A 26,895-nucleotide genomic window follows, 5' to 3' on the forward strand; every position below is an offset into this window, starting at 1 on the left:
GTTTTTTGTGTATGTTCAAATCTTAAAGTTCATTGTTTGCAGAATAAACCTTTTGTTTGTTTGCAAATTGATTCCAGTATCGACCATAATGAAGAACATACATAAGTTGTTTTTGGAACTGGTATAAATTGTGCATACCCTCTATGCAATTCTTTATAATTATGTTTAACCACAAGTCTGGGCTCCCCCGGTAAAATCAAAAGTTGACATACTAACCAAAGCAGAGCACATGTCCATACATGCAGCCACTGCAGCAGAAATAGGTCACTGATTTATAAGGCTGAACTGTTTTGAGTTTTCATTCATTTGCCATGGAGACCAGTCTGACCAGAACATATAACCACACTGGCATAACGCAGCCGTGACGTAGTGCGAGCGTGGTGAGCACACAATTCCGTCTTTCAGGAAGGAAATCACAAGCCTTCGTGCATGTGCTTTAACACTGGAAAATGTGTCGTTGGCATATTGTGCTTGGCAAGAAAAAAAAATCTTTAGCTCATTAAGCAGAAGAACCCTATAATTATATTGTCAGTGATAGAGAGTATGGTGAACCGTGGAATACACAGAATCCTTCCTCTGTTTCCTCTCGTGTCTGCAACAAATTGCACTGGCTGGTTTGTTTGCTTTGTTGGATTATTGTTTAAAAACACAAAGGTTTTTGTTTGATTTTAGATGTTAAGGTAGATTTGATTGTTTTTTTTTGTTCACTTTGACTTTGGTTTGTTGTGGGAAAATATTCAACTGGAACTTTTTTAACTGCACTAAGACTAAAACTGTGAATATGTTTGTGATTGAAGTAGATATTATGTGCTGTGGGAGATATATCCCTAATTACCCATAACTTTTTAAAGTATACCTTGACTCAAAGTCATTCCAAATGCTGACGGATGTGATTATTAAGGCATATTATACCAATTTTAAGGGATAAATCAGTGTCATTTGCTACGGGTTACTGTTAACACTTCAGAGGAAATTTAGAACCAAAGAGAAGAAATGCAATTTTGCCCAGTTTCCATGTGCGTCATGAGTATAATAATCTGGGTATTATCATAAGTGATCTCAGGACAGTGGAAGCTGAGTCAAGGGCAGCTGGAGAAGCACACTCGTCTGTAGCTAGCTATAGCTCGCCACTCGTCAAAGACCCCACGCTTTTCCGAAATGTGCATGTATAACATTTAATGCAGTGGTCAGTATTCAGCCTAGCTTTCAAGCAGTAGCTTGCTTTGGGAACAAATTGTAAGATTATTGTAAAAAGGCATTATCACGTCCTTGAGGGACAGAATTCTGTTGTAGCTGATGCAATGACCCATCCTTTGACTTGAAATATTAAAATGCACGACCCCTCTTCTCACCTACAGGATGGGATTGTGGTGGGTGCTGTTGGGGCTTATGACTGGAACGGAGCGGTGCTGAAAGAAACCCGTCAGGGGAAGGTGGTCCCTCCCAAGTCCTCCTACGCAGAGGAGTTCCCTGAAGAGCTCAAGAACCATGGTGCCTACTTGGGTAAGTGACAACCAAAACAACTGGAGAGGACAATGTTGTTATTTTGTCATTGAGTTACCCCTTGTTAATTTGCTCGCTAAGTCATCAGCCTTTAGTTTTTGGTTTGAATCCTTCTTTGGGATGTATGGTTGCCCTCATAGAAGAGCTGTGGTTTAGCACCAACCGCCCGAGCTGCAAACCCATCTCCATCTCTGAAGTGTACCCGTTGCTCCGGTGCTTCCCATCACATCCGACCCCATCTCACTCCACCACCGCAGACCTCTGGTTTTACCATCAGTGGTTTGTGTGTGAGCATATTCACCAGGCTGCCAATGGAAGCCATTCTAGACTCAATAGTAATATGAGGTGGAAGCATAGTTTCGGGACAGGCAGGGAGAGAGTCAAAGCTGGGGGAAAAAAAGAGGTATGAAGATGGGAAATGAAGCGGAAAAGTACACAGGCAGAAAGTGGAATTTTCGGTGGGAAAAGACAAAACAGAAGAAAAAGAAATTTGTTAAACCAGAGGAGCCACTTCTGCGTCGCTGAAGGCAGCTTAATGAGTTTTAACTACTCAATCTGTAACATTTCACAGTTTCCCCTTGGAATCACTACTTGGAAATTCAACTTTAAAGGTCACGCCCATCACTCAAACAGGGCAACAAGGTGTCGTGCCAGGGATTCTTATTAATAGTTTAACCATCAAACAATCCATAGCCAATAGAAGTAAGAGATAGTCTAGATTTAAAAATAGAATTACTTACATAAAAAGCAATATCCTACATGCGTTGATTTGTCAAGAGTGAGAAAGATGAATCTCTCAAACCAAGTGTATCTCACAGGGTTGTGTTTTATGTCACCAGGTTACACCGTGACGTCTGTGGTGTCAGCCAAACATGGTCGTCTACTCGTAGCCGGAGCTCCACGATTCAACCACACGGGCAAAGTCATCATCTTCACTCTCAAGAACTCTGGCAACCTGACCATCCTGCACTCCCTCAAAGGCCAGCAGGTACTGTACCTGTCCCCCTACTTATGATATGATGAAGGTTCACCAGCTGTACGCTTTGGAAGAAGGCCACAGTCCATGAAGACATGTTTTGAAACCCATTTTTACTGCCGCTGCTAAAGATTAGTTGGTTATTATAGTCTTATGTAGATGATTATTATGTGATTTCAACATCCTAGAAATTAACTTCATGTCATGAGAATGTTTTGACAAAAAAGAAATAGACAATGCTGCTGGAGTCTGTGAGCGGGTTTAAGCCTATTAACAATATACACTGCTGCCTGCCTGCCACTGTCCATTGATACTACATCAGAATTGAATTCTATATTTAGTGGCTTTAAATGTATTTGTTAACATTTTAAAATTACAGCAACTTACAATATTTAGATAAAGAAAAACCAACCCATACATCATTAAAAAGTTGGACAGATATTAATTTATGTAGCTCCCTGCTGTGGGCTAGGCACTTAAGTTATAGTGAAGAGAGTTAAATTACCTTTTTAAGGGAAGAAAGAAAAACAACCAGTAAAGCATTTTTTCATAACCTTACATAATGTGCATAAAACCCAGGATTACAAATGAGTGTGATCAGCGTCAGACACTACTGAAGCCGAATTTTGGAAAACATCTCCTCTTTCTCTGTATTTCTTTTTAATACGTTGGTCCTCAGGATATCAAATGTTTTTAACTTTGGAAAGCATCACATTTCTTTCACTTCATGAGTATATTAATTCAGACAAAAGGACCAGAATGAAAAAGATCATGACAGGGAAGTATTTTTCAACGGATACAGCTACTAACCACCAGAACTTTGATGTAGAAATTTAAGCTCAATAAAATGACTGCTCTCCATCACAGGAGTCCAAATGACATAAACATGACACACTGCACTGATGCTGTGAGTTGACATGGCAACAAATTTGCTCTTTGTTCATCAGTGTCGACTGCTTGATAGATGTGATTTGGTTAATTGGTGTTTTATCGTTTTTAATGTGTGAACATGTGGGTTTTAATACGGTGCAGCAAATCATCTGTTGTAATCCCACAATCACAGTTGTCACATCAAGTTGAAAGATAGTCGTCACTTCCAGGGGACGTGTGTTAATGTCCGCTACACTCATAACTGGCAGCTCTTCACAGGCTGCGAGTCTGAACTGATCCTGCAGCAGTTTACAGTTGTACCCTGTCAGCAACAGCTCGTCCACAGCAGCAGATGTTTTTTTGAAGAGAATGTTTTTCTTCTCTAGCTGATAGCAATGAAAGAAAAGCTTTTTATTGGCAGATGTTTCTAATCTAACAAACCGATAGATGATGTTCCATCCACTCCAGCGACTAATCCAGTTTAAGTCTGTAAAGATTTCACAGTTTCAGCATCGACAAAACACACCAGGACTCCGGCCACTTGATGTGACTCAACTCAACACAAGCAAACATTTGTTAATAATAATCAACTTCAAATCCTCTCCCGATCATCAGCAAATCATCAAAACCAATTAGAGAGTTGTCAGGGCCTATGAAGTAATGAAATGCAAACACACATACATGCGTCAGTCGAATTGTGTTAAGGTTAGTGTGGCATGTGTGTGTCTCTTTACAGATTGGTTCCTATTTCGGCAGTGAGATTGCACCACTGGACATCGATGGGGACGGCATCACCGACAACCTCTTAGTGGCAGCGCCGATGTTCTTCAGCGGCGGCATGGAGAAGGGAAAGGTCTACATCTACAGAGTGACAGACCTGGTAGGTACCGACAAATACACACAGAGGCTGGACTCACACACGTCTAATCAACTCCGGACCAGGTTACTCCACCACACAGAACTGGGTCAACACCTGTTCAAACTCCAGACTCGCCCCAGTAATTTTTACAACACCTCACCAGGAGTCTCCGGTAACACACACACCGAACCAGACTCTTTTGCATTCCAGCTCCCTTTTCAAACACAACGCCATGCTGCAGGCAGACAGTTGAAAAAACGTTGCCATGCCAGTGTGCAGACTTTATAAGATGTATAGAGTGAACTCAACAGGAAAGTATTCTGGGCTTTTTAAAAAAAACATTTCCAGCGAAGCGTTTGGAGAGGCGAGAACTTTCTTTAATAGAAGGAAATCTCCCGGTGTTCCAGGCCTGTCTTGCTCGTTGGAATAATGACCGTCCTCAGATGTTTTTTTTAATCCATTGAACAGGCATAGACGAGGTATTTAAATATCTGGTGCGGCCCAGACCACATCACAGGTGGGGAGCCAAACCTAACAGCCAGAAACACAAACAGAAAGAAATCACTGTTTAAAAAGCTCTGTCGTCTTCAGGACAGTAAAAACACATGTCCAGGGCAATCAATTATCACTGTGCTGTTGATGTAGGTGTCACTGCACAGTGATATTGGTCTGGAAATTTAAAGTTGGAATTCCTGGTCCAAGAAGGTGGACAGTGACATTTTTATTGGCATTTTGCATATATGGTGGGATCAATTTATATCTTAGCAGCATTGCTTTAGGAATGGCAATGTCAGCATCTCATCAATAAAGTTTGTTGTCTGCTACTTCATTATCCCTCAGCGATGGATCCAATCACATTTAGTACATTTTGCATTTTAAAATGATAACAATCAATTCTATTATAACAATAGCAGATCACGTTAATAACTTTTGCGAAGGAGGTAATGCTTTTTTTTGGCGTTTGTTTGTTTGTCTGTTAGCTAGAAGAGTTTCTCAAAAAATACTGCACGGATTACCACAAAACTTGGTGGAAGTTTGGAATCTGGATCAGATTTCATAGGGAATAGTTCATGGATATTGATTAAATAAACAATTTACATTTAAGGGATCGAAGAGAAAAGAAAAAAAAAAAAAATATATATATATATATATATAGACATCATTGTCGTCAATAAAACAAAACAGAACAAAAAAAAAAATTAAAAAAAAAAAAACAGACAAAACATAAGGTGTGTGTGAGAGATCATTCATGTGGTTTTCAGTAATGATAAATGACAATATATACTGTACATGACATATAGGACAAAACTTCACACTTGTTCAAGCAGGTATGTAATAAAAGGTTGCCATATCCTGCTGAAGTTATCAGTAGGACGTCGCAGAGCAAGTCTGATCTTTTCTAGCTTCAAGAGTTGCAGCGTATCTCTAACCCAATGTTTATAGGAGGGCGGGGCAGCCTGTTTCCAATTAAGTAAAATTATTCTTCTCGCTAGGAGGGTGACAAAAGCAATGCGATCAGATTGTGCCCTAGGAAGGTGGTCATCCTCATTGGATACCAAATATAGCCGTGAGCGGGTTCGGCTCTATTGGCCTTTTAACTATCTTGGATAGGAAACTTGGGAAACACTCCAGGTTTAAAGACTAAATAAAATCTGGCAGCTGTTCAAAAATAAAACTCCATTTGTGTCTAACACGTCGAGAAGTTGCACTTTTACTTCACTCCTGAGTCGGTGCAGGTCGGTCATGACCCTTCACGACCTGCTCAGAAAACCATATGTTTCAAATTTAAACAGTGCGGAATATATTTTCCCCCAATTCTCTATCAATCTCCCTCTCTGCCACACATGCTCACATCAAGTAGCTGGGAAGTACAAGCTACCGTCCTAAATCATCTCGCTTCCCATTCGCTCCACTGAGAAAACAAGTGATCTCATGTTTTGTCTGCCGACTCTAAATTATATTAAGGGCTGGGGATGCCAAGTGGAGCAATAATATGCATGACTGCTAATGGGCTCAAGTATTTGGCTCCGGTTTGTCAGCATACTTCTTTTTTTCTTTTCAGTTGTGTGTTGTTGAAAGACAAAGATATTTTCCGTGTGCCTTAAAACTCACTAAGAGGAGAACTTCAGATAAATATACCAAAGCGATATGGCACTCTTCCGTCCTTTTATGACCTCAAGGTGAAATTCCTCTATTTTGCGGTGCCAGATGTTCTTAGATTGTTTGAGTTCAAAAAGGCAGAATTAAAGGATTAAGTGGAAAACAAAGAATCTGATCAAACATTTATCTTCTGCTACACCAGAAGAAAGGTTTTTTAAAATTACAGCACGATTAGTTGACTAAAGATGGCTTTGAGATAACAGAAACAAACAAGCTGAGAGGACAAGAATCTCTTTCTTAGTCTCGTTATGAGACGTCTAAATAAAGTAATGGTATTTATTATTAAACAAGTGGATCAGTCCTTTTACCCCCTGTAGCAACATACATGAATCCCCCTCACCAGCTAGGATGTACAGTAATATTTTATTGGACAAACAGACAGTAGAAGTGTTATTTTTAAAATGTCCTTTTGGCAAATGCTTCGGTTTCCATTAAATCCTTTGTTCTGCACAGGGCATATTTGTTGATGGATTCATATCATATAAAACATGTGCGTACTGTAAAGGTTGTTGTTTTTGTCTGTATCAGGATGTATAAATGCTGACTGGGGTTTTCCAGGCATACAGTAACAGTAACTCATTAATGCATAATTCATCCATTAAGGGCCAGCTGTGTTCAGATATTTACGAAACGGGATCCAAAGGGAAATCAAGTACACACGTGTAACATGTATTAATAAATACATTTGTGCACATTCATTATGATATGCACAAAAGCAAAACAAAATCATGACACCAGTTACGTTTCCCTTCCTTCCTCAGAATCGGTTTATTCTTGAAGGGACGTTGGAAATCCATAAAGACGTCCAGAACGCTCGCTTCGGCACATCGCTCGCTCCCGTCCCCGATCTGAACGGCGATGGCTTCAACGACCTGGTGGTGGGAGCGCCGCTGGAGGACGAGCACAAGGGAGCCATTTACGTTTTCTTTTGCCAGCAAAACAGAATCATACGCAAATACAAACAGGTAGGGGCTGTGATGAAAGATACTGCAAATGTATTTCGATCTTATTTTAATTTCAGTTTGGTTAAAATACAGTTTGCAGAGATAATTAACAGACTAAGCACTCCCAGCTGCAGTGGGAATTTTAAGCCAACATAAATGACGTGCCATAAATGAGCACATACAAAAAAGTCACAGCACATAAACCGTAGAAAGGGTAAAAATAAGTTGAAACAAAACCAATCCTCGCAAACAGTACATCTGAACTCTTTCTGACTCTTTCCTAATAGGAAGTGAGAGGAACCTTCACTAACATTGTAGCTACAGAAATTCTTGATGAATTTGTCATGGTTCTTAACCAAATCACTGTAATGAGTCCTGTCTATTTGTTATTGTGGCTTTATATTCGCTCACTCGATTTCCCCCCAAAACTTGAACAACACAGTTTAATTGGTTACTTTAACAGTGACTTTAATCATGACATTGGAAACTGTGGTTGTGTGAATTTCCTCGGCCTGTTCCTCAGAGGATCGCCGCAGCAGATCTGGCTCCGGGCCTGCAGTACTTCGGGCGCAGTATTCATGGCACAATGGACATGAACAATGACGGTTTAGTGGACCTGGCAGTAGGTTCCCTCGGTGCAGCTGTTCTCCTCTGGTAAGAAAATACAGTCGTCAGCCGATAGAGTTTAATATGCGTCTTGAGACAACCGCAGGTCACCTGTGACACCTTCATGCCCCTGCAGGTCGCAGAGCGTGGTCCGGATATACGCCAACGTCAGGTTCGAGCCCAGTAAGGTCAACATCTTCGTGAAGGACTGTCAGAGAGGTGGCAAGGACGTGACCTGCATGTCAGCCATCGTGTGCTTCAACATCACTGCCAGGACGGCCATTCTGCCCACACAGGAAATTGGTAAGCCAGCAAAAATAAGCCACTGCTGTTGAAGCACGGTAAAGTTTCCTAGTTCCTCTCCACGTCTCTGCCTGATGTTTGGCATCTTCCCACTGTTAACAAAGCATTGGTTTATATATTAGGAGCACAGAGGCTTTTATTTATTTTATAGCCCAACAAATCTATAGATGAAGAGACTTTTTTTTCTGGGATTAAACATCTGGAAACTGTCAAACTTTAACAGAAGGAATTTTTTTACTGATGCACTCAAGTAGAGAAATTGATATTTTGGATTTGTCCAATAAATCAGCTGTTATTGTTTGTACATTGGTATTCGGGGATGAAACAGGGCTGGTTTCCAGTGATAAAAAGGCATTAAGCTCCCCTCCCCCCCCCCACCTCCATGTCCTGGATCCATCAGACTTTTCACAATGTGGCTTCCTTTGAAAGCTTTGATTGAGACGTCCATTCAGAAACGGCGCCAAAGCAAAATGTTTCTTTACAAGCAGTTAGATATTCTGATCTCACTGTTGCTCCTCTGCCAAAGCTGCCGCCTCCAAAGCTGCTAATATCTGAGCCACACTGGTGATGTCAAATTTTCCTTATATTGTGTCAACACTGGCTGGAAAGCCTCTACGTGTTCATCTAGTCCAAGTCTGGTGGTAGAGACAGCCCACAGACGACTCAGTTGGGTGGCCCACCTGTAAATAACACGTTAGGTTTCTGTGCCCACAATTTGTTTGAAGAGATATCATGTCAGGGTCCGGTTTCACGGTGTTTTGGGGGGAAGGTTCGGGGGGGAGCGTGCCCCGAGTTAACCTCTTGACCCTTCCAACATCTTCATCAAATCCATCAGATGTGTCAAAACAGAGCAGAGGGAAGTACAGGGGGAGTTATCTCTTCTTCAATGGTTGCATACAGTGGAACAGGTTTATTTAATTTTCTTTTCCTTGTCTGGCTGGTAATTCGTGGCAGATGTGCTGGTGTTTGTGAGTTCCCAGTGGTCTGTTGCATGAGATGAGCTTTTTTAAGTTTCTGTCTCATTCACGTAAATCTTTTTTTATGCAAAGTTCTATTTCCAACATCTGAGGGGGGTGTCTTCGAACAAAGAAACTCAGCAAACCTCTTTGCAGATGTCCATTGTAGGGATTTGAGGTGATTTTCTATTGACAGGTGCTGCTGTTTAGCCCCATCACTCTGTATATGGAGTCCAAGTTTAAACAAGAAACTTCTCTCATCAAAAAGGAATAAACTTTTATGTCTGTCCCACCACAACAAATACACAGATTCAGCCTCAGTGGATTTCTCCCTCTTATGAAACCAGGATTCACAAGAAACATTGTTTAAAAAAGCATCACATTTATTTACAGCCAGAGGGTTAAGATTCATTTTCTATGGCCTCTCACATTCTAACATTGTCAATTATTCTCTTCTCGACGATAAGAACAGAAGCCCATCTATCTTAGGAACATTTTAATACTTTCAAGTGTAATTTATTAACTTCTCCTACGACCCACCAGGAATCAAGTATAACGTCTCCATCGCTGAGAGACGTTTCAATCCTCGGGCCGTCCTGGACAACCCCAACGTGGTCCAGCCTCAGAACCTGACGCTGCTTCCTGGAGAGGAGATCTGCCAACACATCTATTTCCACGTCATGGTGAGTTCTGTGAGGAGGGCTGCAACCATGACTCCTGCAGTGAAGAATTTTTTGTTTAACTTTGTTTGTAATTCATCATATCATCCTGACACTAATGTTTTTTTTATTCACTAAGGGTTTTATTCCATCATTGAATATGTGAGATGGAAGAAAGATTTACATTTATTGCATCTATGATTCTGTGGAAACTTAAAGTATCACATGAAGGTTTAAATGTTGTTTCAGATGTTTTTCCACTTAGTTTTAATTGTCTGTCAGAATCACTGTGGGTATTCATCATTTTTAACATTTAAATGAAACTTCCAGAGATAACTTTTGAGGGTTTCTTCATCTTGATTGTACCAAACACTAAAATACATTGTTGGGTGCCATAGATAAAGTGCTCTGATAGAGTAAATCCTCTTCTTTAAACTTTTTTATTAGGAGACCACAGACTACGCAAGACCCATAATTTTCACTGTACAAGTGGGTCTGCGAGATCCGGAGCAAGGAGCAGTTCTCGATGACAGCTGGCCGACTGTTGTGAGGACTGAGGTGAGACAATCTGAGGGTTAATCCTCACACAGTTCTCAGAAATACAAATGGAAAGGGGAAGTATTGAAAGTTCCTTTGACTTAGCGATGCTTGTCTCTGTGGCTAGCTGCCCTTCTGGAATGGGTGTGACGAGGATGACCGCTGCATCCCGGACCTGGCACTGCAGAGTATGAGTGACCTGATGACCCGAAGGTAGGTGACACTCAGAGAAAGACGCATCTACTGTATGTAGGGTTGCAGTTTCCGGGAATATTCAAAGTTGGAAACTTTGCATGGGAATTAACGAGAAATTAACAGGAATATACGGGAATTAACGGGAATATACAGGAATATACAGGAATTAACGGGAATTAACAGGAATAAACTGGAAATGTTGTAGGTAATTTATACTAACTGTATTTACCTTGTCATATACAGACATAAATATAAACATTTTGTTTTGTCATAGGCTGATTTGAGCCCTGAGGAAACTTTGGGCACTTGACTATATGCTTCTGCATCGTTGTGTCATTCTTAACATAGGTCTTTGCACAGTATTTGTTAATGTACACAGCCTTTCCTTCTACATTGGATGGGGTGAAATGTCTCCACACATGAGATAGTGCATGTGGCATTGTTCTGTAGAATAAGATGAGAAAAATGTTTGTAAAAAAACACTAATGGAATGCCAGAGATATAAATAGTTAGCCAAACAATTGGAATCGTCTGTAAACATATTTTATAATTGATGGATAAATGAATGGAAATAGGCTAGATGAACAGATGAACAATCCTCAATCAGCATGCTAATATATTTTCCCCAGTAATATCATCGAAACTTACCTGACTAGTCCTGCACGCTACAGCAGGCCTCAATAGCCCTGCTGTAGAGTGAAGGATGCTGGGAGTTATCTGTGCATGTGATGGAAGAATGCACAGTGGAGGGTTGAAACTCAACGTGCAGTGTGTGCTGCATTCCATACATCTTTAAAATAGAGTTTTGAATGATGTTTTTATTGCTCAGCGTTTAATTTGCGTTTTTTTTTTTTTCAAAATTCCCAAAATTCCCGAGCTAAACTTCCCATGGAAAGTTTCTGGAAAGTTTCAGGAAATTTACCGGAAACTGTCCGCTCCTTTGCAACCCTAACTGTATGCAAAACAATAGATTTGTATGATTTACTCTGTTCTTCTCGCTCCCTGCCTCTCCAGTCAGTTCTGTGCGCAGCCGGTTCAGTCTCGTGGGGCTTTCTGCCGACACTTCAGCGAACGAGAGATGGAGGGATCTCTGCGGGTGCTGGAGGGAAACAGGAGGAGGATGGTGGTGGACGTCCGGCTCGAGAACAAAGGAGAGAACGCCTACAATGCTGGCCTCAATATCTCCTACTCACACAATCTGCGCTTCTCCAGCCTGATAGTCAAGGTACCTTCTCATCACCATAAGCCAAGTGTCTCAATTTGTGTGTTCTGAAGAGTCTAATGGTGTTTTCCCCCTTGAAAGTCCAGACCAAGATTCAGGACTTTGTTATATTGTTTGATTTTGATACGGTTTCGGTTTCAGATTACAATTTGGGTCTTGAGACTTTTGTATAACATACGTACGTCCTGTTATCACCACCTATTTGGAATTTGTTAACCTTTCATTCTTCTATAGTTAAAAGCTGTCTTCCTGCAATTGGTCACAAAGTCAGATCTATCCCCTCAAAAAAGTGTTTTCATGCTGCAAACAAACCAACCCATGGTTCAGTTCTATCAGACAAAGACCACCTCTTCCCGTCTGTTGGTCCAGACCGTGGTGTGTGGCACTTTTCACACCCGTTCGTTTGGCTCAGACTAAACTGAAAAGTCTAAAGGACCAAACAAAGGAGGGCGCTTAGATTTAGCAACAGTTCTGACCACCAGATGATATTATATTCTATATTTAAGTGACAGAAAAAAAACTGAACTGCTCTTCTTTTTGCTGCAGGATAACTCCGACATCAAGATTGAGTGTTACCTCGAGGACAAGCTGAGGAATGAGAAGATCTGCAACGTCAGCGCACCGTTCATGAGGGCCAAATCTCAGGTGAGACATTTTGTTATAAGAAATTAACTAAAACCAAATAGATTGGCAGATTTTCAGGTTTTACCCTGAGTCTCGAGCATTTCCCTACATTATAACTTACATTTTAATTTAACCTGACTTAGTGGAAAGCAGATGTAAAATCTTTCCAACCATGAAAAATCCATTCATACGGTAGTTTTCAGACTGATTGCCACATAAGATAAAAATCAGTTGCGAAGCTTTCACTTCTGACTAAAATAAAAATCTCAGACACGTAAGTCTGCTCTGACACAGGCTGCAAAATGCTTTGATGTGGATTGTATCAGGCAACAGTACACATGCTAAAGGCTTGAGTTGTCAATGATAGGCCACACTGGTTAAAGTAAGAGCCACAAACCAACCAGGGAAACCAGTTTAGCTCTGGTTTGAGAGATCCCTTCTTTCTCTAGTCTGACATCATTGTCATCAAAGCTCCAACACAAACACTCGTCCTCCTGTATTTAACTTTCAAACTATAATAAGCAACTATGAGAACATCATCTTCTACTTGTGTAAAAATCGTTCAGTGGCTTAACAGCAGCACAGTAAAGAAACAGACACATCCTTGATTTATAAAGGTTTTAACACTATTTATAGTTTCATGTGTTCATGTGTCATGTTCCTCTCACAGCACTTTATGATGTTGAAAGTTGATGCTCTGTGTATCTTACCAGACCTGTTACATGCTCTTAAATCTGAACACGTTAAATGTGAAGATTCTATGAGTCATGCTGTAGTTCATGAGAGATTTTATTTGCTAATACTATTTATACATTTTGGGTAAAGCTTTATTTTATGGCTTCGCTACTTTTTCAGCTACTTTCCTGCAAACTTTCTCTTTTTTATTGCTGAGTGATATTCTTCCAAACTAAATGTGTTCACTGTGTTTTTAACTGTATGTGATAAAGCTCAAGGTCCACAAGTGCCATTGCTCAGGGTTTGGTGATTTGATATTGGACCATAAAGTATTTATGATCCCTTTTCTAAGTTACCTGGGTCATGACTCTGATGACGCAGCTGTGGGTTCAAATTTAATGTCGCTGAGGTCAAGAACGAACCTTCAAACAAGAACCTACAGTCTGAAGTTTGTTTAGTCTGTTTACATCCCATATCTAGTTGTCTGAAAGAGACTTTGCAAAGGTTAAAGTAATTAACCCTGGATATTAAAGTCAGTGGAGCAGTACCTTCATCCTCTATTCACTGTAATAATTAAAATGTCTTGTTTGGTCATAATTACTTTATTAAAAGTGCAGCTTGAGCTTTTAAGGTATAAAAAAGAGGAAGAAACTTCTTTCTTAGTTCTTAACATGTTACCACTTTACCCTGGTGCACCAGGTGAGAGGACTTTTCTCTCATCTGTTCCTGATTCTCACGATCACATGCTGTTTCCAAGCTTTTCCACAGGCTTGTAATGTCAAAGATATTTATGGATCTCTGCACTTTCCAGTTTACGTTTACGCAACTGCCTTGAGTTTTATTTCCATGGGGGTGATGTTTGAATTCACCCTGATGGGGACGACACTGATCGTACATCACACTGCAGTTAAAAAGCTATTAAACAGCGAGGGGATCACACTTCATCAGTCTTTTCCATTGATGTCTTGTCTTTCTGACTTCAGACTCTCTTACTTTACCGACACAGAATCTGCTGACAAATATCGAAGTAATGAAAGAGATTAGAAGGAGTTCACGACCACGTCATTATCACAAACAATTGTCGTCTCCATGGCGATGGAAATATCACCACATTTCTCCGTAGGGCTCTCCAGCTTCTGAACCTAGAGGACTCTGGTCACCCCTCAGACTCCCTGAGTGATTCATACCCACTCATTGGGCCTGAACAGCGTCCAGAGCCACAAGGCTGATCTGCTCCGGGTCGAGAACCTTTTAAAAATGTTGCACAGAGTTAAACACGACTGATTGTGGTGCCAGTGCCAATCCAGCAAAGAAACCACTGTTGAGCTGAGGGAAAGTTGGGACCCGAGGACAAGCCTTTTTTTTTTTAAATAGCCAGTTTGCACTCTTGTTTGACTTTTCCGGGTGAATTTGATTTACTGTAAACTTTACTACAGCTGCAGCAAAGTGAGGTTTTTCCCGCTGGTGTTTTTGGTGTACACTAGTTCTTTCAATCAATCATTTAGTGACTGTGAACCAGTGATGTGGGCAGGCAACGACAACCCAGAGGAGGGACTGGAGCTTCAGGCTCTGACTGAATTTCCATGTTAAACTATGCAGTTGCATAAACAAAATCCTCGGGCCACAGACTGTAATTTCTTCCAAACACATACCACTTTCATACATGTGTGTGTGTATGCATATGTGTGTTTTCATCTGCTTTTCTTCCATTTAACTATCTTGAAAATAGGCCGGACAAAACGTTTTCTTCTCTAGAACATTGGTGTTAAGGAAGACTTTCTCCACAAATAGGAAAAGATGACGTGCAGTGTGCTCTCTGTCTGTGGTCTGTCAGGGAGAACTCAGTGTAAATGGAGGAGAGAAGCAACATTAAACATTGTTATGCATCACGCTAGAATCTGTCAGGATTTCATTACAGCACAGAAGACTGTAAACAATGCTCGGCTTTCTGCTGCCAATCAACCCTCCGCTCCTCCTCTCCTCTCCTCTCCTCTCTTCCTCTCCTCTCCTCCTCTCCTCTCCTCCTCTCCTCCTCTCCTCCTCTCAGACTTAAAGGTCTCTCTCTGTTTTTGTTTAGAATTCCTCCATTGTTTTCCATTTGGTCTCTTCTGTTCCTGACGATCTCTCTTCTTTTTCTTATTTGTCCTTTTCTGCTTGGATTTTACCCCTAATCTGACTTTCACTGGTACTTGTGTTTACAGTGTGTGTGTGTGTGTGTGTGTGTGTGTGTGTGTGTGCGTGTGTAGTCATGTCGATTTGGGTTTATGGTATTGTCCCCAGCCATGGGGGAACATCCCTGGCTCTCTTTAGGCAGCACCAACTGTGCAGCCGGCTGCCGGAGGTCAAAGCCTGAGACTTACTGCAGGTTATTGCCGGCTTTACCTCTTAATCCACAATGCAGGACTTTTACTGCTGCAGAGGGTATAATGTACACTGTACTGCAGCTCACGGTCAGAAGAAGCTTTGACTTGTGCTTTTAGTGTTTTGTTATAAAAATGTAATGACGACAAACAGGTGAAACCGCTAAAGGAACACTGATAGAAAGATGAAATATATTGTTTTTTAAGGCCATGTAATAAATGAGTGATTCATTCCTCTGAACTGTATTCTCTCCGCTGTGTAGGTCTCGTTTCGCCTGGAGTTTGAGTTCAGTCGTACGGTCTTTCTGGAGCACGTCAGGGTCATCCTGGAGGCCAGCAGGTGGGAACATCAATTTTAACTCTTCCCTCTACTTAGAAATGTGGACACTTTTATTTAGTCCCTCTTTGCACGGAGAGAAACTGTCCTTAACTGACACAGAAGAAATAACAACCACTCATTACTTCCACGGCCAAAGTGCTGCACTCGAGATAAGCTAAAAAGCTGAAACCCCAAATGATCTACAGCGATAAATATTTCATCTGGTGTCCCACTGTAACATCACTGCTCCCATTGTTTAAATATTTCCGTCTCCTTCTCTCAACAGCGACGGCGAGGAAATGAGCACAGCTGATAACTTCAATGACATCTACTACTCCCTGAGATACGAGGGAGACCTTCTCTTCACCAGGTTTGTCAATTCTCTCTCAGACTCTTTCCAAACAAAGCACGGGGAGGTGACTGTGGAGTGAGCGTCCAAGTAACTCAAGTGATTAGAAGTCCTCTGGGATGTGTGGGAAAATGAAATGCACATACTTAAGCTGGAATGCGTGAAGGAGTATTTGGGCCATATTGAGGATAAAAGAGATTTCATGAAGAAGAAAGTCACAAAATTACCAAAATAAAGTCATAGTTTAACGATAAAAGTCATATTATCTTGAGGAGATAACCAGTACGGACAACTTCTGGATCCAAAATGATCATAGATTGATAATCATATTGTTTCATGAGAATCTATTAAACCCTTTTGAATAGCACACAGATGTAGATGCTGCAGGAACCACTCAATTTCCTCCTTTAGATAAAGTTAGTGTGGTTCTTTCTTTATTCAGAATAGATCAATCTTTTCAAAGTCCTGACCTGATCTTCTGATATTCAGCCTCTAAAATGACATCTAGCCTTAAATTATGACTTTATTCTCATAATAAAATGACCTTAATAATATTTTCCCCTTCTCCCCTAATACTCGAAGGAATGGGTTATTTGTTATCATGTATTTAGCTTCACATTATTTATAGCAAAATGCCTCAAAGCCCAGATGAATTAAAGATTTATTATTTACACATTACTTGTCCTTATTGATTCTTCACTTCCAAAGGGATTCAAATCCGAGCCGGTATGATATCAAGTCAGAGCTGTCGCTGGAGGAGCCCGGAGTCACTGGTCCCCTTGTCAACTTCACTTTCCAGGTAAGAGCCAACAACATCGTCATCACAATTTAAATTTACGCAACAGAATCAGAAATAATTCACAAAGTTTCCGCTCTGTTGTCTCTCAGATCCAGAACCTCGGCTACTTTCCAGTAAAAGATCTACAGCTGAACATTGAGATCCCAGAAATGACGAAGAATGGGAACCAGCTCCTGCAGATATCTGACTTCCACATCGATCAGGTGAGTTTGGCGCCTCGGTGAGAATCTGTCTCTTATGTAAGATTAATAGCACATTTTTCTATTTGAAATCCCTGCTCAGTTTATTACACTCTCAGGACCTTTGCTGCTTCAACTTTTCAAGGTCTGGAAACTTTGGCCTCATTTTAAATTCATCCAGTTTACTTTCCAACTGCCCAAGGTAAAGGATGAAATGTCAAGCTTATTGACTGTTTGCTAAAACCTCAGCACTCACAGCTACTGTTGTTGTGCTTGTCGATATTTCTGTCCCTTTGCAGCACATGATGAAGTTTGCAATAAAGTTTTGAATAAATAATCCTGGATCTTCCTCGGGTCAAACTTTGCCCCTGCGCTAAATTTCATAGCAATCAGTTTGGTAGAATTTGACAAACAGACAAACACAATCCTCCTCGGTTGTTAATTGGTAATTTTTTAAACATTGGGTCCCTGAGTGCAAAAGAGATAATCTGCCTCAAACAAGACATTAATGATCCTTGAAGGACACGGACATAAAGAATCTGCACAGTTCTGCAGAGTAGCCATAGTTTTATAGTGTGGATTAGAGGAAAGGTCATAGTGTCGTTTCATTTTGACATTGTTCCACTGCTGAGCTTGTGTTTTACCTGTCGTTATGTTTGTCACAGCTTTCAGTCAGTTGGAGAAAAGTACAGAACAGCTACTGTGACCTGGGATTTTTAATCTTACATGTCACCCACAGTTCAGTTCTTGCAGCAGTAATAGCAGTAGTAGTAGTGACGACTGTTGGTAGTAAGGTTAGCTAGATATGCTAATGTTGTGACGGAGGAGACAACACATGCTTTAATCTTCTCCTTACACATTTCCAGAGGTTGAATACACTTCCCTTCAAACAGGCTTTTACTGCAGCGTCATTCACTTCACCTCAACAATCCAGAGCCCAGATAAGGTTGCTGCGCTGTGATTGGACAACGGCCGCTCAGACTCTGGGTTTAGTCGGTTTATTTTTTAGCATCTGCAGTTATCACGCAGTTGTCTCTTGTGGTCACAGTTGTTCAGTAGAAGTCGTAGATGGTTGTTATAAATAGTGATGTGTTAGTGTAGAGCTTCTCCCTTTGGCGCTGCTGTTTCAAAATAAAAGTTTCTATTACGTCAATGGCTGTGTGGCAAGCTTACTGTGTGATCGCTATATTTAATTTACTGACTTTGCAACAAAACCACCTAGCGACAAATCTAGTTACACTTTGTGTATTTGTGGCCCATTGTAGATTTGATCTCTTCAGACCCTGTTTATTCGGGACTGGCTCTGTGGTTGTGTTGTTGGGAGGAGAAACACGTTGACCCAGCTTTGCAGTTTCTATTTCCTACTCGTCTGTATATAAAATGAGAGAAGCTTTACTGGGAATTCAATTGTGCGTTAAAATACTGTTTAATTTGAGCACAAATGATGCAATCATGTCATTTATATGCGAATTAGCAAGTCAACTATCATCAGTCTGTGACATTTAGTGACTTTTCAGGCAGGTTTTAGCCACTTTCCATTGAACATAGTTGTTCCCACCCGTTCCACAACAGTTATCAACTAATTCCTCAGTTTCTCACATAGTTCAACCATATTCAGATAGTTTTAAATCTTTAGACAAAGTCACTTTCTTCTCCCCGGCCTCTGGTCTTTATGCTAAGATACACTTCAGCTCTCGAAGCTAACTTACTGGAAAGACACTTGTTCATCTCATATATCACACGACGTTAAATGTTTCCTTTAAAACACAAGTTTTTATAATATTATTTCAGCTGTGTCCCAAATTGAGGGGTTGCCTTGGACGTGGTCTGCATAAACTGCTGAACTGAACTGAAATGAAGTGGCCTGGTCTACGGATAGTTTCCTCTTTACGTCACCAGCTAGTTCTGCTCTTACCGCTGCATCGCTGGGTTCTCAGCTCAGCCACCCAGACAGCTAGCTTGTTAGCCTCATCACCGACGCTCAATAAATCCTGTGATAGGTCGGCTCGAGAAGGATCCACAAGTCAGATCCTTCTTTTGTTGCCAGGCCACATTTGAAGGAGCAGTCGAAATGAGGCTGTGTGACATAATCGCTCTCCTAAGGATGAAACCACTGAATTTAGCCACAGCTTCTGCCTGCAGACATGACACTGTACTAACAGGTATATTTATGTTCCTGTCCCCCCCCCCCCAGAGAGATGGTACTCACTGTCTACCACCTCAGCATGTGGCAGAGAGCCGAGCGTCACCTGAGGACCTCACACGCTTCTCCCGCTTGGTAAAAAACAAACCCAACCATTTCCTCCATCGAATTTGTTTGCTTTTTTCTTTTCCTTGAGGTTAATGTCTGGTTTCTCCTCTCAGAACCGATCCAACACTCTGATTCTGCCGATCCAGTGCTCCATCAACGTGGCTTCCCACCGAGAAATTGCCGTCAGAATCACAGGAGCGCTACGAATAGATACCTTACACGCAGTGAGTATAAACCAGTTTAGCAACAACATACACACATGAGCTGCGTCATGTTTTTGTGAAGATTGACCGCTTGTTTGGATTTGTTCCTTCAGCTGAAGTTTAAAATCCTGGAGCTGGTGACCAGTGCATCGGTGGAGCTCCCCTCCTCCAGCCCCATGTTTCTACATGAAGAGAGGCCTGTCAGACATGTGAGTCAACAACCACTGATGTTGTAAACTGCCTCTGCCCCGAGTCTGACCGGAAAAAAAACCAAGTTCACATACGCATCCCTAATGTAATCGGACGTATCCTCTCTTTGATTCTAATCCCGTCCATGTGTGAATAACGTGTCTCCAGCTCCGGGCGATGACTCGTTACAATGTATTGAAACAACTGAAAGAATTTAAACGTGTTTATTATATGTAATGGAACATTTTATCTCAAACTAAACAATGACATATTTTGCCGTTGGCCCACTTTTCTAAAAACAACCTGAATGAGCTGTGCCTCAGTCAAGTGGAGTCAGACAGTGAGGGTCGGTGCTGTGTGGAGCTCAGGGACCGAAAGGACCAGCGGCACAACATGTACAAGTCTGGACGTGTGCTCTGATCTCTGCTGCCATCTATTGGCCAGAACTGATTTATTTTTTAGCTAAGTGCTTTATGCATTATTTGTGTGAAAAGGGAAATTTATTTTGTGGTAAATCTGATAATGATTTGTGCTTCAATGTTCACGTTAGGACAGAAATACCTCAACAAATATATGTATAGCCTCTGGTAAGCGACATTGGGTTCTGTTTGAAATTAAAAAACGAAATGAAATTGAATGGTTTGATCTCATTTTGTGGGACAGATATTACTGGAGATCAGGAAGGAGGGCGATTACAGGATCCCCACCTGGATCATCGTGGGCAGCACGTTGGGAGGACTCCTGTTGTTAGCTCTGCTCAGTCTCGCTCTGTGGAAGGTAAGACATCACATCAGCAATCATTCTTTATCAGTAAATGTATTGTATCAAGATCTACGATATGTATTTGCTGGTCTTTTCAATCCATATTTATCATTTCAATCATAATAACAAAGCTCATATTGTACTTTAAACAATTATAAACATTCTTTTCTGTGTTGTACTCAGTTTTTTATGTGATAAATAGTCTTGGGTTGAACCTGAACTTAAGTCACAGCAGTTCTTCAGTGTAGAGTCAGACTGCCCCCTTGTGGTAGAGAATGAGGAAACGTCTGTCTGCAAACAGCCCAAGTCTGAATCAGTTATTCTATTATGAGAGTTTTTTTAATTATATATTTTTTTGAAATCTTCCAAAACTGCAAAAAATATATTGTTCAGCTACAAAAAACACACACCCTTACTCCAGGTCACTGAAGATCATAAAGAGACCTTTTTTTTCTTTGGAGCTAGAATTTGTGAAACAATTGCCCAGGTAACGAGAAGCTCTATAAAAGAACAACATTTTCAAACATAAATCAAATCAAATATCAAGTCAATAAATTAAAGAACAATATAATTAATGTCTCTCCGGTGCAGATCAACTTTTAACCACATAACTTCCTCTGGTGTTTGCGTGTTTTTGAGTTGAAGTCATTTAAAAAATAAATTTACCAGTTAAATATCCAACAAATGTCAGAATTTTTTTTTTTTTTTAAATGTCATCTTCAAATTTCAAATCAACAGAACTAAATCAATAGACATCAGGTTAATTCATGTGGTTATCTAACATTTGCAAGCAGAATACAGGCTTTTACTGCATGTTAGCATTGTCACTGTGAGCATGTTAGCACCATGACAGCCACACAGAGCTGTTTGTCTGCAGAGGAGTTTCAGATTGGATTTGAAACTTTCCTTATTTAATTATCACCGTGTCGGACCCTGAAGCTCTAACTTTACTTCTTTACTTCTTTAACTTTGATCGTTGGCGTGTTTGAATCTTCCTCTCAGCTCGGCTTCTTCCGGCGGCAGAAGAGACGAGACGAGGACGAGCCGGAGGTGAACGGGAAGCCGGCAGAGCAGCGGTAACGCAGGCTGAGGGCCCCCAGCAGACACCTTTTCACCAGGGGACCCAACACTCAGGGACCAACCCACCTCCCCCACCCCCTGCTCCCCTACTCCACCACAGTGGCACTGCACCGACAGCTCCGCACGATGATGATCGCTGACGCAAGGCTTCTCTTTTCTTCAGTGCACTGGATCTGTCCCACGACCCCTGACCCCCCCAGGAGTCAGCACTGTCACACTCACTTCACGTTCCTGCACTGTCACGACGTCAGGGCCTCCTCCCTCCCTTCGTGTATTTGCTGATATCGGAGCATCTCGTATTCCGGGGCTCGTGCTCAAGCTTCGAAAAGAGAAGAGAAGAGCGAACTTTGATTGATTTGTTCCAAGAATTTCCGGCCGCTTGTTCGTCCCCTTGAGGCGAACGTCGGCCAATCACTCTCTTGTCTCCTCTGTGTATTTATTTAACTCTTATGGTAACTTTTGAAAAACATTAAAAACCTCAAGGGTGACTCGCCACCCGAAAAGCTACGGCAAATGTAAAGTTACTATTCTGTATATTGAATTCGATGTTTAAAAGATTTTTATCTGCAACGTGTTCAGCCGACCTGCGTTATAATTTATAAAGAAACAAACCTGAACACACGTCTCCACAACACGAGGAAGATTCATGACGTTTGACTTCGAGAGACTCTCTCGATCTTTCACTGCAGAGACGAATCTTACAACTATGTAACTTTCACTTCTATACTTATTAATATTTTCGTCTTGGACAAACAAGCAGGATGGTCTTTAAACATTTGATGCACTTTTACCTTGTACAAAAATTAACTTGAACTTTGTAAATAGTCAAGTAGCTTTTTTTTTTATACCCTTTCAGTATTATAGTAGTTTTCAGTAATTTCATGGCATTCACAAGGCAAATACAAAAAAAAGTAAAAGTATGTCACTGAACCCGTCACCATGCCTTTGAACGTGCACTGCATCAGAGCGAAGGGCGTGCATTGAATACTGCTGGCAAAACTTTCACAAAACTTTCCAGATGAAACTGTAACTGAAGGATTATGAAGATGAGTCGTATGGATGCACATGATTTACAGTAAGTCAGCTCCGTCCCAGTGTTACCGATGAATGTCAGTTTGTTCTGTTATTGATGAGGTGTAAAGATGTAATACACCGACAAATAAAACATGTAAACATATGTCTGCACATGTCTTTTTAATGGAAATCTGCAGAGATGCAACTGTTAAAAAAAGGGAGGCATGAAAATCAAAATGAGATAAGTTAATTTCTTGTTTTAAAAACAGGATTGTTACTCAGACGTCAGAAAGTTTCTCCAATGCTCCAGATATATGACCTGTTTCTTTCCGTATCTTTTGGAAAAGGCCTCATTCATCAGCTGTGTTGACTTGAAGGAAACAAAGAGGAGGAAGATATATTTTGTAATTGATTTGTCCTCAGTGTTTTATCCTGTGCTGGTGTTATCCAGTTCTCCACACCACAAAAGATTCAGGGTTAGGGACAGCTGTTATCAATAACCCCCCATAACAATACATTTTCCAAGCAGAAAACGTCCCTATCAGCCGACTTCTACTTTCTAAACTGCAGAAAAACCACAAACTTTATTGATTTCATTTGCACCGGATGCATTATAAATGTCTCCACATAATACTTCATATTGGTGTTATTGATTTTCATATCTCATTTAGGAGTGTCAAGTGTTTATAATGTGTTGCTACACCTCACAGTGAAGTTCAGTGTAGGAGGAGAACTGAAGGTCCCTGACAAGAACTTCAATCTCCTCTCACCCCAGCTCTTATCTACTTTAACAAATCGCTGCTCACTCTGCTGCACCTGAAACTGAGAGGACACTTTATTGAGCAAAAAGAAGTTTGAGTAAAGCAAAAAGGATTTCAGATCAATTTCAGATTGAGTTCCTAACAACATGAGCACAGAGCAGGATTATCTTTATTCAATGTGTGAGGTTAAATCACGTAACACTCAGATTTGTGTAGAATTAAACCAAAAGCTTTTGTCACTTGGGTCGTGTCTTCATTCAATGCAATTCAATAAGTCCGGTTCCAAATCATAATGTTCATCATGTCACGACTTTGAAACCTCAGTGAGTTTTTTTTCCAGCTTCACATTGATTCATTTACCTTGGAACACAAAGGCCGCTGCTGGTCACAGCTAGTTCATATCGGTTTTGTTGGACTCAGTGATGTCTGCACAAACCTCGTCTGAAGGTAACAAAGGTTCCAGGTCTCTGTGCTTCTATCTGTGTTCTCACTTTTAAAACCAATGAATAAATAATGATGCTGTGAGGCTGCGGTTTGAAGTTTCCTCTCCCGCTGACAACAATGAGAACAGATTAATAACCCTGAGGGGAATTGAGACGGCTGCAAATGTAATAAGATTCACTGAGAGAATCCAATGTTTGCAGCAGACACACAAACAGAATTAACGAGAATATATACTCAACACATCCGTTGACATAACGTGATGATAAGTATAGATGCTGAATAATATTGACATTAATGAGACAAATATTAAAGAATATGGATTCAAGTTTGCTTTTATCGTCTGCGGGATTGTAGTTCTACACTCAACATCAATTAGTATCAGTCAATCCAAGTTTATTTATAAAACATCTTTCACAAAGTGATGTACGAAACATGGGAGGTTAAAATGAATTGGAAATGAGTTGGAACAAATTAAGATTTAAAGACTAATGCATTCCAAAACAATTAAAAGTAGAAAAGACATCAACAAAAGTTAAGATGATAAAACATTTATAAAAAAAGAAATAGTAAAGAACACAGAAGAAATTAGGTACAACTGTTTAATCAAAATAAATTAAACTAGAACAAGCAGTAAACAAAAACTACTCCAATTTCCCTTAGTTTTTAATAAAACTGACTTAAATAAGTTAAAGACACAAAGCTCATCTCTTTATAATTTATATTCTCCGTCACCATGACGACATATTCTGTGACATCATCGATCTCAGACTTAGTTTTGTTCAGACATTTGAAAAACAAGTTTATATTTTCCACAATGAACTTGTAATTTCCCACCAACCAGTCAAACTCTTCCATTATGAGTGAGACTTTTCATACAACCTGTGTTTGTCATGAAGGGAATTATATCTTTAATTCACCATATGTGAACATGACAGAAAGCTGAGATGTAGATTAGGATTTAAATTTGTGAAAAATCTTTGTCAACCTTTTGATTTTTAATGAAACAAATGTGATTGATTGTGGGACAAACAGACTCTCAACACTTTAGGGGGAAGCTGATTTGAACTGTGGAGTCTGGACCTGTTTTTTGTTTATTCATAGGAATATGATGATATGAGCCTTTCACAGACATTTTAGTCTATCAGTTTGCTGATATTAACAATTTTATTTTACAGAATAAGGGCTGAAAAGGCTTTAAACAAAAAGATATCAGCCAATATGTCATCAGTATCTGGCATTTTTACTCCCTCACATCAGTCCCAGGAATCATAATGGTCCATTTGTAATTGGACACTGTGGACCGACAGTCTCTGGACACAAAGAGACGGACAGAGGGACATGGGGAGACTCTCATTAAACCTGACAGCCTGTCGGACCCGGTGCTCTGCTGCCTCGTGTTCACTCAGTCTGCAGCCCGAGTGTCATTAAGCAGGTGGGTGGGACAGCTGGAATCTTCACAGCTGCTGCTGCTAACCTCTCTCCTGGGTCACCTCGGACACACCAGTGCAGACGGACTCTTCATTAACAGCTTGTGATGGACGTGTCGGAAATATACCATCCATGAGGACAGTACATTCTTATAGGGATAGAGTATAAGTACTTTCTTTTTGTATGCTCATAATGGGCTCACTATAGAAACTCTCTACTCGTGTATGTCCCAGAATTGAAGATGTTCTGTGAAGTTAAATTATGTGATATCTGCTGTTTTGAATAGAAGCAGTGAATTGTCCTTATCGGCCAGGGAAGAGAAATCAACCACTTGTCCCCTCAGATGGGAAAACAGCCATTTATTTACAAAGATGCTTTACAGGGTGCAGCCACATGAAGAGAACACATTGCAACATTTGATTCTGTTTTAATCTTCTTGTCCGTTATGGGTCCTTCTTCAAAATCCCACATTTTGCATGACAGTAAATTGTTTTTCAGATCCCTCCACGTCCCAGGTTCTATTCCACATGTGTCCCTTTGTCTCTGTTCCACCTGTTTGGCTTGTCACGTCGGTTTATTCCATCAGTGGAATCAACAAGTCACAATTTTAGGATTCAGAGATGTCACAAATACAGTTCAGCCTCCTCACATGATATAAACCATGATGGTGATGATGAAGATGAAGACATTTCCCTTAAAATGTTGTAATGTAATGTGTGGGACACCTGCAGAGCACAGCAAAAGCATCAGACTCCACTGGTTTCCACTGGGTTTATCTGGTGTTCGGGATCATCTTGGAGCCGGACACTTATTTACAAAGATGCTTTACAGGGTGCAGCCACATGAAGAGAACACATTGCAACATTTGATTCTGTTTTAATCTTCTTGTCCGTTATGGGTCCTTCTTCAAAATCCCACATTTTGCATGACAGTAAATTGTTTTTCAGATCCCTCCACGTCCCTGGGTCTATTCCACATGTGTCCCTTTGTCTCTGTTCCACCTGTTTGGCTTGTCACTTCGGTTTATTCCATCAGTGGAATCAACAAGTCACAGTTTTAGGATTCAGAGATGCCACAAATACAGTTCAGCCTCCTCACATGATCTAAACCATGATGGTGATGATGAAGATGAAGACATTTCCTGTAAAATGTTGTTATGTAATGTGTGGGACACCTGCAGAGCACAGTAAAAGCATCAGACTCCACTGGTTTCCACTGGGTTTATCTGGTGTTCGCGATCATCTTGGAGCCGGACACTTATTTACAAAGATGCTTTACAGGGTGCAGCCACATGAAGAGAACACATTGCAACATGATTCTGTTTTAATCTTCTTGTCCGTTATGGGTCCTTCTTCAAAATCCCACATTTTGCATGACAGTAAATTGTTTTTCAGATCCCTCCACGTCCCAGGTTCTATTCCACATGTGTCCCTTTGTCTCTGTTCCACCTGTTTGGCTTGTCACGTCGGTTTATTCCATCAGTGGAATCAACAAGTCACAGTTTTAGGATTCAGAGATGTCACAAATACAGTTCAGCCTCCTCACATGATTTAAACCATGATGGTGATGATGAAGATGAAGACATTTCCTGTGAAATGTTGTAATGTAATGTGTGGGACCCCTTCAGAGCTCAGTAAAAGCATCAGACTCCACTGGTTTCCACTGGGT

General features: G+C 40.7%; 1 protein-coding gene across 1 annotated transcript in view; it reads left to right on the forward strand.

Annotated features, from left to right (window-relative positions):
* Positions 1–21,660, forward strand: part of itga11a (integrin, alpha 11a) — a 42,747-nt gene extending 21,087 nt beyond the window's left edge. Inside the window, exons 11-30 of the mRNA XM_061068245.1 lie at positions 1,359–1,503; positions 2,343–2,491; positions 4,086–4,229; positions 7,130–7,333; positions 7,836–7,966; positions 8,055–8,221; positions 9,721–9,860; positions 10,284–10,394; positions 10,501–10,586; positions 11,583–11,793; positions 12,337–12,435; positions 15,713–15,789; positions 16,055–16,138; positions 16,826–16,916; positions 17,006–17,119; positions 19,290–19,373; positions 19,460–19,570; positions 19,663–19,758; positions 20,402–20,515; positions 21,503–21,660. Coding sequence (XP_060924228.1) covers positions 1,359–1,503; positions 2,343–2,491; positions 4,086–4,229; positions 7,130–7,333; positions 7,836–7,966; positions 8,055–8,221; positions 9,721–9,860; positions 10,284–10,394; positions 10,501–10,586; positions 11,583–11,793; positions 12,337–12,435; positions 15,713–15,789; positions 16,055–16,138; positions 16,826–16,916; positions 17,006–17,119; positions 19,290–19,373; positions 19,460–19,570; positions 19,663–19,758; positions 20,402–20,515; positions 21,503–21,580 — 2,436 coding nt within the window. The 3' untranslated portion in view covers positions 21,581–21,660. The remainder of the gene's footprint in view (positions 1–1,358; positions 1,504–2,342; positions 2,492–4,085; positions 4,230–7,129; positions 7,334–7,835; positions 7,967–8,054; positions 8,222–9,720; positions 9,861–10,283; positions 10,395–10,500; positions 10,587–11,582; positions 11,794–12,336; positions 12,436–15,712; positions 15,790–16,054; positions 16,139–16,825; positions 16,917–17,005; positions 17,120–19,289; positions 19,374–19,459; positions 19,571–19,662; positions 19,759–20,401; positions 20,516–21,502) is intronic.
* The last annotated feature ends 5,235 nt before the right edge of the window (positions 21,661–26,895 follow it).

Source organism: Limanda limanda, chromosome 3, assembly GCF_963576545.1.
Source record: "Limanda limanda chromosome 3, fLimLim1.1, whole genome shotgun sequence".
NCBI classification, from domain to species: domain Eukaryota; kingdom Metazoa; phylum Chordata; class Actinopteri; order Pleuronectiformes; family Pleuronectidae; genus Limanda; species Limanda limanda.